The sequence below is a fragment of the Phaenicophaeus curvirostris genome, chromosome 3 (genome assembly GCF_032191515.1).
Source record: "Phaenicophaeus curvirostris isolate KB17595 chromosome 3, BPBGC_Pcur_1.0, whole genome shotgun sequence".
NCBI classification, from domain to species: domain Eukaryota; kingdom Metazoa; phylum Chordata; class Aves; order Cuculiformes; family Cuculidae; genus Phaenicophaeus; species Phaenicophaeus curvirostris.
Genome location: NC_091394.1, coordinates 87,127,459 through 87,145,786, shown reverse-complemented (window position 1 = coordinate 87,145,786; position 18,328 = coordinate 87,127,459). Strand labels below are relative to the sequence as shown.

The following is an 18,328-nucleotide window of genomic DNA, read 5'->3' as shown; positions in this document are numbered from 1 at the left end:
CAATCCTCACCCTTGTATCTTTTAGAGCCTTCCTTTCAGCTACTCAGTGGGCTCAAAGGTAGGAAGCTACCTTCAGACTGATGGGTCCTGCTAGTCCTGCCCAACCACCCCAGCAGGATACTCCAAAGGCTTCCACACTGCAGCTGGCATGTCCTTGCCGTCATTCATGGATACTGGAGAATAAAAAGCATGTTCTCTTTTTTTTTGAAAAATCAATTATTTTTCACGGATATTAATTTGGGGTTTTAATTGTCTGATCATCTTGCTTGTTACCTAAAGTTACACACCCAGAGGCTTGACTCCACTCAATATGTCATCGTATTTTTTTTTCTCGTGCAAAGCCTTCACATGAGCAAAACTTATCCCAGGTACGCTGAAGCCTGTGTTTTTGGTGATGCTTTCAAAAATCTCACACATTGGCCTGCTGACTGACTGCTATGGCATGCCTAGAGGCAGACTTTTAGATGAACTGTGATGCCTTTGAACCCTGTGCTGGGGAACCCGTTGAAAATTTGGGCCATGGTGTAAGAGCAATGATGTGTAAGTCAGGAACAGGAGAGAGCCTTCAGGAGAAATTTTTTATGCAAGTGATGTGTAAATGCTAGAGAGGGCATGTAGTGATCCTTTTGTCCCTTACCTGACTGGAATTCTGAGTGGTTACAGAGTTTGATCATTTGAGTGAAATTCAAGGTAAAATGCCATTTTCTCTCTGGTTGCAAGGGATACTGCAGCTGCTTACGGTTCTTTACTGATATATATGTGCATATATATATATTTAAATTTAATTTGTCAACATTTTTTCTTTTCCGGTTTACGCTGCCTGTTGCTAGAGACATGTGGAATGTTAATTGTACTGTATATGGGTCTCTCCCCACCCCGCCCTTGTGTTTTTTCCTCTCCCCTTTCCTTTCTTTGTTCCTTTTGTCTCTCACAGCAGTCTGAACAGCGTTAACAGTAGTGATTCCCGGTCCAGTGGCTCGCACTCGCACTCACCTAGTTCACACTATCGCTATCGCAGCTCCAATCTGCCTCAGCAGGCACCCATGAGGCTGTCCAGTGTGTCCTCCCATGATTCTGGATTCATGTCCCAGGATGCTTTCCAGTCCAAATCGCCATCCCCCATGCCACCAGAAGCACCTAACCAGGTACGTGCAAGCATGAGAACAAAAGCCTGAGCGTGAGCTGGACTCTGTAAGTTGGCTCACTTTTCACAAAAAGGATCTGATGTGGTTTTGGGGTACCTTGAAGTCAGGTTAAACACTGAGAGTTAGATTTGTCTCACTGCACTTATCCATCTAAAAGTTAGGCCTCTAACTGGAGTGCTTTATGCTGCTTCTGCAGTAAGCACTGAAGAAAGGGGGAGTCACTCTCTGTGGGTTTGCTTTTCCCTCTGGCCCTGGAGGGAGCCTAGGTGCCTAACTTTCAGATACACACAGACAAGGAAGAGCAAGACGTCCCACCTTATAGGAGGGAATACTCACTTTTCCCACTGAGATTTGCACAGGCTACAAGTTGTCAATATCTGGCACCTGTTTAATGCTTAATGGACAAACACCAGTGCCAGAACAGCCTTCTGACAGCCTTGGTATTGATAGTGGTAGCTTCAGCAGCAGGCAGTCTGCTTTTATTGCTCCCATGCAAAAGGCCTGGTATACTCAAGATGTCATTAGAAGTATCACATGAGATTGGTTCTGCCTGTTTCTATAACCTACCTTTCTGTGCTTTTTTTGACCTGAGTTGAGCACCTTGCAGAAATAAGGTTTCTGCCTGAAAATACAAGGTATTCTTAATTCATTATCAAACTCATAAGAAATGAGTGCTTGTGAAGTCATGATGTCCTGAACCCAGAGAATTTCACTACAAATATAAACAAAACTTTGCCAGAGCATTGTATAGTCTGCAGAAGGAAGTTGCTTGTCTGTTTGGTCATTCCTATAAAAATTAGCGGGTCACTTGCAGGCAGAGGTTTGCATGCCTCCATGGTGTGTATCTTCCAGCAACTGAATTCTCTCTTCTGTTCTGTTTGGTTTTTAAAAAAATCGCACAGCAACTGCAGTATTTTTTAAACAAGGCTAAACTGCCATCTCGCATTTATAAGTCTTAATTACAAACTGAAGTGGACCTAATATGCTGTTGTTGATTGTCAGTTGTTTTTAATGCACCTTGAGGCCACTGGAGAAGTTTGTCCTTCAGTTTAATAAATGTAGTTACTCTCCTTTTCATGTGTTGGAAGGTAGATGATTTTGTCTGCAAGGATAACTTTAATCATCACAGTTAGCAAGCAGCCAACAATTTCAGTGTTAGCAGTTATGGAGTGTCACCTGCACACTTCAACTCTTAGATCACCTTTGACCTGCACACAGAGCCTTACTTTTTTCATAACATTGAGTAAGTAGCACCCTTAGTGAAATTTTTAGAGTATCACCCAAAACAGTAGTGGTTCATTGAGGCTTGGAACATGTTCGCAAGGGAAGCTCAACAGGTTTTTAATGTATTCAACTCTTTGATTTTAATAGAAATTCTTTGTTTTCAAATTAATACATCTTCTGCACTGTCCCCGGTCTGGACACATCAGCATTTTTTTGTAGATGGCATCCTGAGGAGAGTTGTGCACACTAATAAAACAAATGTTTTGTTTAGATTGGCTATGGCTAACCTAAGTGAAATGCAAAAAAATAAATGAGCAATAATAAAGTAAACTGGAATAGTAACAAGGTAAGGAAGTTGACTTTTAAGATACATGCATCAATTATACTTGCTAGCATCATCTTTGGTTTTCATAGTATCTGCTGCACTTGCATAAAAGGGCAATCTACATGATGGTGCTACGTTTGCAGATGAGGATGTAACTTTGCAATAGCCCTTAGCATGGAAAAAGCCCAACACCTCTCTTTGCAAGTTCCTCTGTTAAGCAGGAGAGAGAACTTAGGCTGATAGCAGCTGGCAGAACATCTGCAAAGTTGATGTGAGTCATGCTGATTTACACCAGCTAAGTTCATATGCTTTCCTTCATTTTAGAAACTGTCCATAGAGTTGCAAACTGATCCAAGCATCACTTGAACTATTCACAAGCTGTAGAAAGCTGCAGCAGTGTGGTGTTGACACGCCTAGTGTGTTGGTATAACAAATAGGAATGTGCTCTGTATGTCTCTAGTTCTGTTTACCTTTACGCAAAAGAAAAGGTAACAGATCATTGCCTGGCTGTTTCATCTTTGCTTAAGTGTCTTGCTTTGTATGTTCAGCACTATGTAAAATGTGTGTGTTGTGCTGACAGATAATTGTGAATGTGAGCTTACCAAGAAGCTGTTCAATTTACAGCGTTATTACATGTTGCGTGTCTCTAACCAACTGACAGATCTTCCTTATGGCATTGTGCTTTGGAGGCTTGTGGTGGGTGGGGAGGAGCAGTGATATCAGCTGCTGACTGCTTCTAAAACACTGATGTCGTTGTTTCTAGCAGTGACTGAGACAGCAGAAAAGAAAGCTCTGGAATCAACAAAGGAAATTAAAAGCTATATATCTTGCACAGGTGGGCGCTTTGCCGAAGTTTGCTAGCTACATGCTGTGGCATCTGCTGGCAACAGTAGTTTTGAAGCCAATAAATTTCATTTTCTCTTAATAATGGATTGTTTGAAAAAAAGTGGAAGGGGGCTACATAAAAATTCCTGTATTATGGGAATAAGAATATGTGAGCTATGTGAAGCTTTTATGCTCTCACCTACAGTCTAGAAAAGCAAGTGTCACTGAAAATTAAACTGCATTTATTCAAAATCACAAAAGTGGGGCGGGGGGGAGGGGGAAGTCAAACAAGGAATAAATAGAGATTTAAACAAGGTAATAGACTATAGCAGAGGAGAGGTCACTAGCAAAATGAAGACTGCTTTTCAGCCTGTAGTTGCTGAGTAGTAAATCTTTAACACAGTTCTCACACTCTGCATAGAAGATAGGAACAGTTATAAAACCAGACTCTCCCCTTGCACTGGTTTGGTATAATCTCTCTCCTGCAGCACTGTTGTTAACATCTCTGGGAGTGAAAGTGTTTCCCTGTAAGAGATAGCTGTAGGTATGGAAAGGTCACTGTAAATGCTTTGATCTTAATTAAGCAAGTGCATTTGGTAGCTAAACAGCTGGAAAAGCATCCCAGGTCTCTTTCTGGAGTGGAACAGTTTCTCTAAATGCCAGATTTGAGGTCAGCTGTGGTCTGTGGTGTATTCTGACACCTACTGACCCAAAGCCCTTCTGACAGACCTAGTGCTGGGAGCACAGAGTAGCTCTTGGATGAACGCTGGACATTGCTAGTGCTGCTAAATCCTCACATTGCCCTATGTAGTAGACAAACAAAAGTCTGGGATTATCTCCAGTGGAGCAATATGGTACTGGTATGGTTAGGTTTGATTTAGGGGAATGATAATAGAAGAATCCATTGGACTTGGAGCGAACACACATGGGGGAAGCAATTATACAGTTGGATTTTAGAGGCTGCTTCTAACTTCATGGGGAGGAGAGAAAGAAGCAGATGATGAAGGAAAAAAACTTACTGATGTGCTAACAAACAGCGGAGGACTGCTATTCTAACTTTATTGTTAGAATATTCTGGAAATAGCTTTTTCTGAACAGTGAAGAAGAGGGAAAGTGAATGTGAACTTGCTTCTGCATGTACTGATTAGCAAGCTAGGAAGATTCTACCTTTTTGGAAACTCGGTTGCTCAAAATAGCATGAAGTTAGAATGGAGGAGATATATCGTTACAACTATTCAGTTTTCTGTGTAAATTAAGAAATGCTTGTAAATCAGACTGTAAAAAAGCCAAAACCACCACTCCCTGAAAAAGACCTGAAATACATCTGTAAATTATCACCAGGTATTCGTTTCTCCTAAACTTCCTTTTCTAATTTAAGCTTCTCAGCCGTTTGTCCCTGACTAGAAAAAAAGGGGTCCATAGAGACATTTTTCTGGCAGTGAGGAGCTGATCCTGAGTCACAATCAAAATCTTTTTGAAAGGTAACTGTGACTGTAGAGGGACAAGGACCAAGCACTTCACTAGGATTTATTCTCCTGGTACAACCCTGGCCCAGGCAGCTCAGTTTAGAGGTTGAGGAAAGAGAGGGTTTAAGAAAGCAGTACTGTATTTGAATGGAAAACAGAAGAAACAAAGGATGCAAGCAATCCAAGATAACTGTGGTCCTTTTATAGGTTAGTGGGACAACAGATGGAAAATACAGTCATACAGTCCAATAGCCAAAAATATAGCCTTTTTTAATATAGCCTTGTTAAATTCATACATACCATGCCAAGCAGTGGGACACTGCCCAAGAACAAGCTGTTGCACACTGAGAGAACAGGTACCAAGCAACATAAGCGTAACATACACTTGAGGAACTCGTTGCTACTGTGCAGAGCATAGTTATGTAGATCAGCTTTCTGCCGACACTGTTAACTTTAAGCTTTTTCTCAGAAGAGATGGTTTGAAAGTGGAGCAGAACCACCATTATTGCAGCTGTAGAAAAAGAAAATAAGCTCCTGGGGTTAAAATAGCTAAAATGAAAGAACTCATTTTAAAAAATGATTCAAACTAAACAATCATTTTAAAAAGTATTCGACTAAAATAAATTGAAAAAAATCTCATAGTCAGATTTCTCGCTCCACAGGAGGTGGAGTAGAAATTGTTCTGCTGGGTGTTTGCCTGCGCATGTGCTCCCAGGGGCGTGTTTCCCCTGTGCATCTAGAAGAAGCACTCGAAAGGCTGACGACTTTTTGCCCAAGCAATAACTGTGCAGTTTCTGTTTACAGCCCCTTGTGTGCTCCCTGCTAAAAAATGAAGGGTGGTCTGTACTTCCCAGCCCTGGGTTCAACCATTCAAAACTGTTTCTGCAGTCTGATCCAGGCAGCCTTTGACCAGCTGCTACTTGCATTTTCTTTTTGCTTTTCATTCAGTTCGGTGTTATTCTGCCTCCTTCTCTCTCATTTTCTCACTGTTCTAATCCTCTTTTAGCAAGACCAGGGACTCCCCTTCCCTGTACCATGCAAGGAGACCCTGTTTTCCTACCACCACCTCTTGCATTTCCTTTAACTACCAAGGTGTTTTCCCTATGGCATCCTGGTTCATCCTTTGTCTAGTTTTGCCTGCTGAATACAGCCGTGCTGAGTTACTGGGAGAGTCGTTCCTTTAATCGTTTTTTTTTTCGCGTTGGAATCATTCTATTGCAAGGTGCCCCACTTCCAGACTTTTTTCCCCATATGTGTAGTAAATTGAACAATTCTTTGCATCTTCAGAATTTGCATTGCTGGCCATTTTCCATCTATTTGCTACATGCAGCTTTGTTGCAAATAAACATCATTTATGGTCCATTTTTGCTATTGCTTGACATAATCTCTTGAAGTTCTGGATGGTAAAAAGGAATAGTCTGTTGGATGTAAACTCCAAATTCTCACTTGTCATCATCAGGGCATCTGCACAAAACAAGTTGGTGTGATGCAGTATTTGAAACTGAGACACTTCACTGTCTGTCCGGTCATGTGCAGAGTATGCAGACTGAGGAGGGTTTTTTGGGCCATAAGCATGAGGTTTCAGGAAGCATTTTCTGAAATTATATTTTTCTCTCTTTCCCTTCCCACCCTGGCCAAAGCACACCACCAGTGTGAGTGTTCTCATGGGGATTTTCAAACAGTTGCTTTTGCTGAGCTACCAAATGTCAGGCAGAACTTGGAGTTTTAGTCTAAAAGCTAATTTTCTGTAGTGTATTTTTCTCCAAAGATAGAAAAAATAGGCTCATCTCCATTTAGTGTACTGCAGTCATGTCTGATAGCAGAGTCAACTGCAGCTCACGTTTGTCGGTATTCTTATTTTTAGATGTTTTTCTCCCGTAAAGGGAGTTGCATTAAATCAAGAATGTGACAGGTTCCACAAAACATCAAGTCACTGCATCATTGGGTACCCCACTGAATACTTTTCACTTTTCTCCTAAGTAACTACATGTCATTTGTTGTAATCTCTTCTGATCTTATCTTCACCTCAGCTCTCACTGCACTTTGAATACAGGCCTTGTTAACTGAGCTTACTTGTACCCTAAACACATTTGACAGGTCGCCTGCAGATCTGATCTCATGTCAGCCTAAAATGGGTGTGTTATTTTTATGAAATAATCCACCAGATTACATTGCTTTTTAGATTTTTTTAAAAAGCTTTTCCAAGTTTCACTTAAATGTGGAGTTTTCTTAATAAGCTCAAGCTCCTGGTGTTGTATTGACTTCCCAACAGCCCCAGTAGTCTTCACCAACATCCATATGGCGATGGTGTCCCATCTCAGGAGACTGACATCTCCTTTTACCTTGTCAATTAGCTGTACATTCCTTAATATGTAGCTTCCATTGAGCATTGAGACAGCTTCTGGGTGTTAGCAGTAGTTACTGCTCTACAGTGTCCCTTATCCAGCTATCTCTTTATTGCAAACTCACCTCAAGATCTCACCTAGGGTTAACTGATGAAATTTTATTTGAGATGAGATTTCCCTTCCTTTTCAAAATGTCATTCCTTGAAATCTGATGCTTTGCTAAGCAAACTTGATACAAGAGCATATTTCTGGAAATCTGCTGTTATAAAATAAAATGCTGGGGATATCCTTAGATGGACTTACTTCACAGGATGAGTTAGTCACTCTAGCATTGAAATTCCTGACAGTGAATGGAAATCACAGCATCATTTAGGTCGGAAAAGACCTTTAAGATCATTGAGTCCAACTGTAAACCTAACACTGCCAAGTGCCCTGACAACTTTGCTAGTGTTCTTGACCATTTCAAAGCACTCGGTTGGACCTGCACGCACACCCTTACTGATGTTGATCCCCCTTTCAAGGGAGAGAGCTATAATAGTACTGTAGCTGGTAAAATGATCCACATAATTCACCTTGGCCTGCCTGTAGGTGAATTAGGTGCTGTTGTAGAGGTCATGCAGCCCCAAATGTACATAAGGGATACACTGAAAATTGGAAGAGAGGTTCCTAGTTGGAGCAAAATGTTTGAGGGACACACTATGTCCTGCATCTTCCTTCCCTTTCCATTCAAGCTCCTGATGTTTTCTCTCTCTGCTGTTAAGAGAACAGGGGTGGCAAGCACATGCCACCACTTATGCACTCATCAGAGTACATGTGCCTTCATATCGACTGCTGGGCAGAAAAGTTTGGGTGAGAGTGCTTTTGATGTATGCATACTACTCGCAGAGGCACATGCATACAGATAGTGCACTTTGGAACCCTCCAGTTTTGGTAAGTATCCCTTCTTTCTCTGTTCCATAATATTTGAAATCAGATGAGCTTTTCACAAGCACTTTTGCAGAACAGAATGTCCGAGAACTTGTGAATGTAAGTGACATTTGCTGCTCCATGTTTTAAATCTAAACTTTGTGTCTTTGAAGTACCGATAATCTGCTTTTCTGTATAAGTCAGTTATTTCGGTATATTGCATGTTTCGACTGTAGGTGCCCTCAGCTCCCTCAGCTTCATGCTCTGAGACACCTAACAGAATTGAGATGCTGAAACAGCAATGAGGAGTTGAGATCGCTGCCTTGATTCCCTCATTGTCAAGCAGCGTGGCAAGTTCTCACATTAAGCAAATGGCTTGGGTTTTTTTTCTCATAGATTTCCTGAACATTAGCAATGGTTTTGAGCAGTTTCTAATTGACCCTAACCCTTTGCTTCTCTCATCCTTCCCTCTCTCCTGTGTGTGTCTCTGTGTATGTGCTTTTTGTCTTTTTTGTTTGTTTGTTTGTGTTTTTTTTTCTTTTTTGGTGGCTTGTGTATCCTTTCCCTGCGTTGCGGTGCTGTTTTACGCTGCAGAATTCGTCCAGCTCTGCCTCTTCAGAAGCTTCTGAAACCTGCCAGTCAGTGAGCGAGTGCAGTTCCCCCACCTCAGTCAGCTCAGGCTCCACCATGGGGGCTTGGGCCTCCACAGATAAGGTGAAAAACTTCATCTCAAAGACATACAAACCTACTGGCTCCTTATCCAAACCCAGCAACATTTGGACAAAAAAAACTCTCTGCATGGGACGCAGCCAGGATTCTTCCCTGTGAAGATGAGAATAGGAACCGTTGCACTCTCCCTTAGAAATGAATCTGTTTGAATAAACCACAGCAACACCTACCTTTAAACTAGCTGTTAGGGGGAAGCTACAAATTGGGCATTTTACAGAGGTAATTTTCTAAGAAAATGTGATTTTCCACCTTTTCTACTCAAAGAGATTGCGGAATGCTCCCAAAACCCAGCAGGTTGCCTGACAAAGAACATCTTGCCCAGGTTGAACTGTTTGTGGCTTCTCCCCTCTCCTTCATATAGGTAGCACGGATTATACTGAGCAACTGGAGTTTGTTTTAACCCAAACAAAAAGGAAAACAAAACACACAGAGTGGTTGGAATAAATTGTGGGGGATAAACTCAGATTTGGGATAAAAGTGATAGCGGTCTCCATTCTCATCTGGTAAATCCTTGCTGTTGTTTTTTTCGGTTTTATTCTTCCATATCATCGCAGAGCCAGAACACATCATGCTCGAAGGCTGTATGCTTTTCCTCTCTGTCCAGCTGTCTAGAATAAATGCTGCCAATGCAAGTGCCTCCAGTATTGGAAATGTTTTGTTTGTATGTTCACAGTCTGCAAGGTGCCTAAATTGCAAAGGGTTTTTCACAGTGTGCTGCTTCATGGACAGAAGGCAAAGCTGCTCAGCCTGGAGACAATGACTACTACATTGATGCCTGAAATTTGTTATACCGAGTAACAATTTTCAAGCAATCTCACTTCTGAACCAAGCATTGTATCAGTTTTCTGTTGTTTATTTGCAGCAAAGCTAAGATTTTTTTCTTTCTTTTGTTTTAAGATGCAGACGTTTTCTCCCTAGAACATCAGAGTCGCAGTATATTTTCATATTCATTCTGTTTATATTAATTTCTCTTTTTGTTTGTTTATTTGTTTCGTTTCCAGTTGTCTAATGGGTTTTATCACTGTAGTTTATCAAGTGACCCATCCGTAGCTTCAGTTGGTGCAGGTCCTTTCCCTCATTTCCCGCCTGTCTCCCGTGCGTGGACTCGGGCTCCCTCAGCCCTCCTTCCAGACTACGCTCATTATTACACCATTGGGCCAGGCATGTTTCCATCATCTAAGATCCCTAGCTGGAAGGTTTGTGTTCCTTTTGTTGTGGCAGTCCTCATCTCCTCATACCAACAGTGTGCGCACGGCGGTTGTTGCTACCTTTTGATCCATCTGATTACTTGTTGATTTGCTCTGTTTAATATCACTCTGAATGGGCACTGCATGGTGATAATCAGAGAGCTAAAATCTGGTAGTGGATATTTCTGAATGACCTTGTCTATTCTGGCACTGTCTAAAACATACTAAAGGTGACAACACCTAGGTAGAAAGGAATAGTTTAACTCTGGAACATAGCTGAAAAACACTCTGGGCTCTATTTAGCGAGAAAAGAGCTTGTTTAGCATTGGCAGAGTTCTCACTTGAGCAGGGAAGTGCAGGCTTGGCATCCAGTTGGCATAGTGAAACCATACATGGAACAACGTGATGTTCTCACTGTGGTGGCTGTGCTTGGCTCTTGTAGATCTAGCTGGAGTGGTGTAAGAAGGTGCTCATCACCAGGTGAACCTAAGTGATGACTGAAGCTGTCCCAGCTTTGCTGCCGCAGACTGAAAAGTGCTCACACAGCTTGTTTTGCTCTCTTGGGTTGGACTGCTGAAAAAGTCAGAGTGCGGTAACATCTTTCAGTTGCTCCAGCTGGATCTGCAGGGATCTTCCTTGGCATCAAAACATCTCTGGTCTGCCAGAGCCTTGACTCTCGTCCCTGCTGGGTGATTCTCCTTGTAAGGCTCTGACCCAGAACAAGGGGAGAAGGTCTCTTGCCTGTTGCCCTGTGAATCTTCACAAGGCTGATGTGCAGGTGGCAGTAGCTGCACGGGTCTTACATGCCTGTGGAGGGTTGTGCGATACTGCAGATGCACAGGGGGACCTTCTTACACAGTAAATTGAGATACCTTGTTGCAGACCCCCCTAATCTCTTTCTCCAGCAGCTGGAGACTGTTGAGACATACACGCAGGGTGACCACCATGGTCCTGGGGCTTCAGATTCATTAGTTGTGTCTGTGCTAGAAGCATTTTGCCAATATATTGCACAGCAAAACACTTACACCAAAGACACAGCTGTTCAGGCAAAGCAGAGTTTTGTATGTGTTAATAAAACTGAAATACCCATCTGCACAAGGGGCTCATGTCAGTTCAGCTGCCTTGTACTTCTCATACCTTGGACTGAGACTTATCAGTAAAAAATCTGTTGTGCGGTCTTGGGCCGTCATTCATTATTTACCAGAAGGCTCTGCGGAGGCTGCCCAGCACCCAGCTCTGCCAGTGGAGGGGCGTGGGGCCAGTTCTGATCCACAGTCTGGTTCTTACATTTTTATTTTAAAAGCACCCCTTGTCTCAGTGAGGGAAACCTCCCTCAGGAGTGGGCTTGCCCCTGCAGCAGTTTGCATGTGGGGAGCTGCTGCTTCGCAGTGGTTCTGCATCCCAGCACAGGTCACTGCGCGATCCTGCTCTTTGTGTGCAACGTGTGGTTTCTGGACACCCTCAGGACTTTGCTTAATAGAGCCTGGAGTGAATGTAGCCCTCGTGGCCTGAGGAATTTCAGGTTCAAATTTGGCAGCAGTAATTCTGAGTAAAGTTAGTCTTTCTTCAGTACAGATCATTATTAAAACTAGATTTCAGGTAGTGAGTCAACAGAGAGGTTACTCGGAGTAACTCGCTCTTCTAATGGGTATCAAAAATCTGTTTAAGCCTGTTTTTTCAGAACTGGAGATGTGTATAACCTCACATAATACTAGCACTTGCATGCATCTAAACCAGTTATGTTGTTGATAGACATTTATGTACATTTTCTGCTGTGTGCCAGTGATTTTTCCATTTGAATTTCTGAACCTCTAGGCCTTAACACAATGGAATTTTGTTTAGAGAAAACTATAGTATTAAAATGTTAAATATCCTCATATAAGAATATTTAGGTAGAATAGAAAATTTAGATTCCCTTTAATAATGGAGATGGGGTTTATAAGTGAAGATTTTTAATATCCTCAAAATTAATTTATTTCTGGCCTTATTCAGAAGGCATATCCAGTTTGATACATATTCCGTTGCATTGAAGTTGCCCTTTTGCATTGTTTTACATGTAGTTAAAGCACAATTAGTGATGAAAGCTGTCACTAACAAGCACATTTCCTTAGGACTGGGCTAAACCAGGCCCATATGATCAACCAATGGTGAACACATTGCAGCGTCGTAAAGAAAAGCGTGAACCAGATCTCAATGGAGGAGCTCAGAGCGGACCTCCTGTGCCCCCCGAGGAGGCCCAGAGACCTCGGAGCATGACAGTGTCGGCTGCCACAAGGGTGAAGCTCTGTTTTCAAATACACTGTTTGGTGCAAAGGAAGTGGGTGTGGGAGCTCCTGTTTGGCACATGTTTATGCAAAAAGTGGGTCTGATGTGTTGGTGTGGTCAGTGGGAGTCGGGTGGGAGGATGTGCTGTTGGGTATTGGCACCTGCAGGGCAGCAGCATCCAAAGAAGCGTCTGTTTCTTTGAAGTCCTACTAAATGGTGGGACACGATCCTGTTGGGATGTGATGGTGACAAGCTGTGCTTGGGAGGAGAGACAGCTAATGTTTGGTGAAGACTGACTGATCCTTCTAGACATAATGAATCTCCTTTCCGTATGCAACCAGCAGGGTGAGGAGATGGAGGCCTGCGAGGAGCTAGCACTCGCTTTGACAAGAGGGCTGCAGCTGGACACCCAGAGGAGCAGTCGGGATTCCTTGCAGTGCTCCAGTGGCTACAGCACCCAGACAACAACTCCATGCTGTTCAGAGGACACGATCCCATCTCAAGGTATCCGTCCAAAAGACCCTTTTTTCAGAGCATTCCCAGCCTGGCCATCGTATGCTCATCTCTTGTGCCTACGAGCTGTATTCCAGCAGCTGTCATTCACTGTCTTTGTAGGCAGCTGGGGAGAAAGGGTGGACATTGCTGTTGTAAGTTATTTCCAACCTCATTATGTAGCCTGAATTTATTAACTAAACAGAAAATTGGATTGTTGCTTAGCACAGTGAACAGTTGTATTTTCTTGTGCATTGCTGGAATGAGTCTTAGCTTAAGGATGAACCATTTTAAAGGTGATACTGGAATTCCATTTCATGGACTGACACGGGTATTGCATCATACACTTTTCATGGTAGTAGTGTCCTTTCTGAGCTGTTGCCTTAGCAAATAATGCACTCATTAGCTTTGTTTTCTTGCTCTGTCAGTAATCTGATTCTGCTCTTGGTTTACATTTGTGACCTTCTATTTCCTACCTAAGCAGAAATTGTTGTAATTAGGAAAAGAATCCATTGGAGGCCTTATCTTCCGTGTACCTGAGATGCTGAAGTAAGGTGTTGGGTTTTGTGCCCTGTTTCAGAGCCAGCAGTGAGCAGAATGAACTGAGTGTGGTATTTGCATTTCAGCAACGAGGTTGTTTGCTCAGCTGAGCTTGGTCATGCTGTGGCATCACAAGAGACAGTAGGGCCTGTGGAGGGCCTAGCTGGGCTCAGCACTTACATGGAAAGGAAGGAACCCAATGCAGTTATTAAAGCTGAGGATGAGTTTTCCAAGCTGACAGCTGGGATTTACTTTGTTTGCAAAATAAGCAAATTTGCTGCTGAAATCACTGCTACACAGTCCCCTGAGCCTCACGTTGTCTAGCCTAAGGTACACTTTTTAGTCACTGCCTGTTTTAAACATCATGAAGTAGTAGCATATGGTTTGTAGGATGCTGGGTTTGGTATCTTAATGTTGGCAACAAACACTGAGTCTTCGTTACTTAATTAGATCTTTTCAGAGAAGGTACTGAGTGTGTACAGTCCTTGTTCTCTTTGACAAGAGATGTGGACACCCTGCAGCTGTAGGGTCTCTCTGCTGTAGTGCCTTCAGCCATGCAGCCTGGGCATCTTGGTCACAATATCTCAGCTTCCTTCCTCCTAAAAGTGAGACCTCTCTTAAGCGCTGTTGACCTCCAGGCATTTTTGTTTATACGTACTTTTTTGGTTGTACGCACCCTTGAGACTTCCTGAGGTGACTCAGCTGTCTTCTCCAGCTTGTTCCTAACTCCGTCTTTTGGCATCAGTTTCAGATTATGATTATTTCTCTGTGAGTGGTGACCAGGAGGCAGAACAACAAGAGTTTGACAAATCTTCCACCATTCCAAGAAACAGCGACATTAGCCAGTCCTATCGCAGAATGTTTCAAACCAAGCGTCCTGCTTCCACTGCAGGTCTGCCGACCACGCTTGGACCGGTCATAGTCACCCCTGGCGTCGCCACCATCAGACGGACGCCTTCCACCAAGCCTTCGGTCAGACGCGGCACCATCGGAGGAGGTCCCATTCCAATCAAGACGCCAGTGATTCCTGTCAAAACACCAACTGTCCCCGATATCCCAGGTGGGCTGCCCGGCATCCCTGCGGGGACAGAAGAATGTCCGGAACAAAGTCCTGAGTCTCCGGCAGCAGGAGATGGTGGTCAAGGTGTCACCAACATGCCGTCATCCTCGTGGAGCGGACAAGCGTCTGTCAACCCTCCGCCATCAAGCCAGAAACTGAGCGCTGCGGACGAGCAGCGGCAAGCGGTTCCCGAGAGCGAGGGGGAAGAAAGCGACCGGGATGGCGTCAACACCCTGGCACCCACAGGGCAGCCGGAGCTCGATCCCGGAGAGCTGAGTCCTGGGGATGTCCCGCAAGGTGAAGATATGCTGAACGCCATTCGGCGTGGTGTCAAACTGAAGAAGACGACCACAAATGATCGCTCAGCACCTCGTATTTCCTAGGAGTGGAAAAGCTGCCAGAGTACCAGCCACTGAGAAGGAACTGTGAGAAAACTAATTTGTCTATCCATTCCAATCTGTAATCAATGAATTTTTTAAGATACTCGGTAACAGACAGTCTGAAAATACTCTGAAAGAAAAATCAAGGTGAAAGAGCGTAGTAAGACATAATCTTCACTGGTGTTTTAATTTGTAAATATCAATGATTTTGTTTCTGCATTTTTTTTGATCTAAGTTACACTTTTAATTTTTTCTGAAGGTGCCAAATCCCATTTACCTTTTTTATAACTCTCTTTGTAAAGTTTTAAATCATAGGAGAAAAAAAAATGTCAAGTAGCTAGCCTCAGCAAAGGGATTTAATGAAAATTTGGCTTTTTTGCAAGCTTTTGTAGAGCGCCTTGTAATAGTGAGGTTAAAAAACAAAACAAAACAATGGGACTTACTTTAAAGTTTAAGTCGAGCTGTGAGGAGCAGATCCTCATTTAAGTATTAAAAAAATAAAGTTTGAAAAGCAGGAATAAAAATTGAGAATAAAAGCAATATGTAATGCAAGGAAGAAACCTGCAGTTGGTAGAGTATTTGGGGGTAGTGGGGGGAGGGAGATGCCATCAAACTAGCAGATGCTGTTGCACAAAAGTAGCCTAGTAGGATTAATTACTAGTAGCTTCATGGTAAATGCATCAGAATAAGCCATATTGGATTGCAGTGTTTTGTTTCTGTAGGGTGTTTTAAAGACTGGGTTTTTTCCACGTTTCTTTTTTGACTGCACAGCAACAACTCTCAGTCACATGCATGCAGCCTTAACTGTGTAGGCTTGGTTCTTCCACCGTCACTTTTTGTTCCACTCATGCTCTCGCTGACTACAAACCAGGACGACAGGCTCAAGGCAGTTACAAATGTGAAAACATTTTTAAAAACGCAAGCAGGGAGTTCTTAGCTATTATCAAAATGCCTTTTTCTGACCGTGCCCAGCAGGCTGGGCACCTTGGAAAGCCCAAATCTTTTGAGAAAACACGGAACAATTTGACAGACGTAACCAGCTTGTGAGTTAATAAACTGCGAATGTTTCTTTCCAATACAGGGGCTTGTTTTTCTTAACTTCTTTTAAACGGCAGTTGATTGGCTTTTCTTAAATACTGAAAAAAGGGGGTGGGAGGTGGGGAGAGAGGCTGTTTTTTTGATAATAAGGGGAGTCTGACCACTATATTCTCTTTTTTTGTACTTTAAGTCATGTTTTTTGGAACGCTATTAATAGAATTATTAAGAGTTGGATTTTTTCCTTCAAGTACAAGTAAGTTATTGCTGCAATACCCGTCACCTAAAGCTGATAGAAATATGCAGCCCCCGGGGTGCGACACGTGTTCCGAGCAGACAGCCCAGAAGGACGCCGCCTGCCCACCCACCGCAGGCCGGCGTGTGGATGGGCACCAGATGTGCACATCTGGGATTGTTTAACAATGCACCAGTCACTACCGATAAAAGGCTCGTTTGCACCAGGGGCTCTGCAGATTTCTGTTGGCTCTAGACCTGCCTACATAACCTCTTATGCTTTAATACATAACTGCATTGGATGTGAAACTTCTAGTAAGTGTGTAGTCACTGTGTTCTATATAACATTTTACACTGCTGTGGTTGCTGACCTTTTTTTTTGTTATGGCTTAAAAGCAAAAAGAAAAAAAAAAGGCATGATTCTTAGAAAATATTAAACCTTCCTTTCTTCGAAAAACAAGCTCCTTATTACAGAATATACTAAACAGTAGTGCCTGTGGTGTAGCCCACCAATCTTGATACAGTAGCTGATGCATTGTGCAAATGAGGCTTTGAGATGGTTTTTGCATAAACAAAAACTGTTAGGAGATAATCTCAATAGTTAAAAGTGTTATTTAAACCTTTGAAATAAATGGATGTAACTGTACCCGAGTACAGCTTTTCACTTGTTTAGTTCTTAAACGTTAGTATAATCAGTGAAATTTAATATAAAATGTTGCCAAATTCAATGTAGAAAGAATGTGACAAAACACTTTGGATAGTTCTGTTGTTTGTGTTTTTGCATATTGTAAAAGCAGTGTCACAGCTGAAAAATAAAATGTTTCTAATGGTAAATTATTGTGGTTTAGTTGCTAGTTTGTTCTGAGAGTTGACCTCTCCCTGTGCAGTTTTTTGTTCTAAACTGGTATAAATAATTGCTGTAAGTGTGTCTCCCTTATACAGTGTAATGATTGCTTAAGCCTACATTATAAATAAAGAACTGTTGGAAAACCTCTGTATTTTGGTTCTTAAAGACTTTCTGCTTCCAGAGCTTTGGATGGCAGTGGTGTCCTTCGTCAGGCTTCTCAAGGTCACGCAGGTTTCATCTGCTTGGGACAGAAGCATGAGGGAATAAAAAAATAAGTAAATAAATACAAGTCGCATGCAGCCGTGATTTACTTCTGTGCACGGGAAGGGTAGGAGCAGAGCAAAGGTGCAGCATTAATGGTGGGAATTCCCATTAAGTAATAGCTGATTATGTGTCCCTGTCACTCACTGCTGTTACCTGGCCAGGAAGGCCAGATATCTCAAACTTGCATGCACCTGCTTCAGTGCAGGGCCACAGCTCCTTCGCCAGAGGAGGAAATCCCTGCTGTCATCACTGCCCGTGCTTTCAGCTGCAATTTATCAGGCACAACACCAGTGCCGTCTCCTGCCTGGGCCTGAGTGAGGAAGGACTCATAGAATCCTAGAACAGTTTGAGTTGGAAGGGACCTTAAAGATCATCCAGCTCCCACCCCCCTGAGATGGGCAGGGACACCTTCCACTGGATCAGGTTGCTCAAAGCCCCGTCCAACCTGGCCTTGAATAACTCCAGGGATGGGGCAGCCATGACTTCTCTGGGCAGCCTCTGCCAGTGCCTCACCACCCTTACAGTAAACAATTTCTTCCTAATATCTAATCTAAATCTCCCTTCTTTCAGCTTAAAACCATTCCCCCTCATCCTATCACCACTCTCCCTGATAAAGTGCCCCTCCCCAGCTTTCCTCTAGCCTCTCTAGGTGCTGGAAGGCTGCTGGAAGGTCTCCCCTGAGCCTTCTCTTCTCTAGGCTGAACAACACCAACTCTCTCCACCTGTCTTCATAGAAGAAGAGCTCCAGCCCTCGGATCATCTTTGTGGCCTCCTCTGGACTCACTCCAATGGATCTGTCTGCCCTGTGTCGAGGACTCCAGGACAGAATGCAGAATTCCAGGTGAGTTCTCCTGGGAGCAGAGGGGCAGAATCCCCTCCCTCAGCCCTTCCTTTTGTTCAGCTTTCTCAGGAGCAAAGGGAGAGAAGGAGGACAGCGCTCCTACTTGGAGCTACCATGCAGTGGCCTAGTTTCTTTGCTACTGTGATATTCGGTTTTTATCAGAGGTTTCCATTTGTCATGAAGACATTAAAGGAACCACAAAGTGGTTTGGCTGGAAA

The 18,328-nt window shown here is 43.1% G+C and overlaps 1 protein-coding gene across 19 annotated transcripts in view; it reads left to right on the top strand.

Moving 5' to 3' along the window:
* MTSS1 (MTSS I-BAR domain containing 1) overlaps nt 1–17,148 on the top strand; it is a 125,289-nt gene extending 108,141 nt beyond the window's left edge. For 2 of the 19 annotated variants that reach the window (XM_069854624.1, XM_069854627.1), the window contains 6 exons: nt 935–1,145; nt 8,831–8,950; nt 9,967–10,161; nt 12,264–12,428; nt 12,759–12,921; nt 14,195–17,148. In XM_069854624.1, coding sequence (XP_069710725.1) covers nt 935–1,145; nt 8,831–8,950; nt 9,967–10,161; nt 12,264–12,428; nt 12,759–12,921; nt 14,195–14,892 — 1,552 coding nt within the window. In that variant the 3' untranslated portion in view covers nt 14,893–17,148. The remainder of the gene's footprint in view (nt 1–934; nt 1,146–8,830; nt 8,951–9,966; nt 10,162–12,263; nt 12,429–12,758; nt 12,922–14,194) is intronic. The other 17 variants (XM_069854637.1, XM_069854635.1, XM_069854633.1 and 14 more) reach the window with 13 other exon arrangements.
* Nucleotides 17,149–18,328: the final 1,180 nt, after the last annotated feature.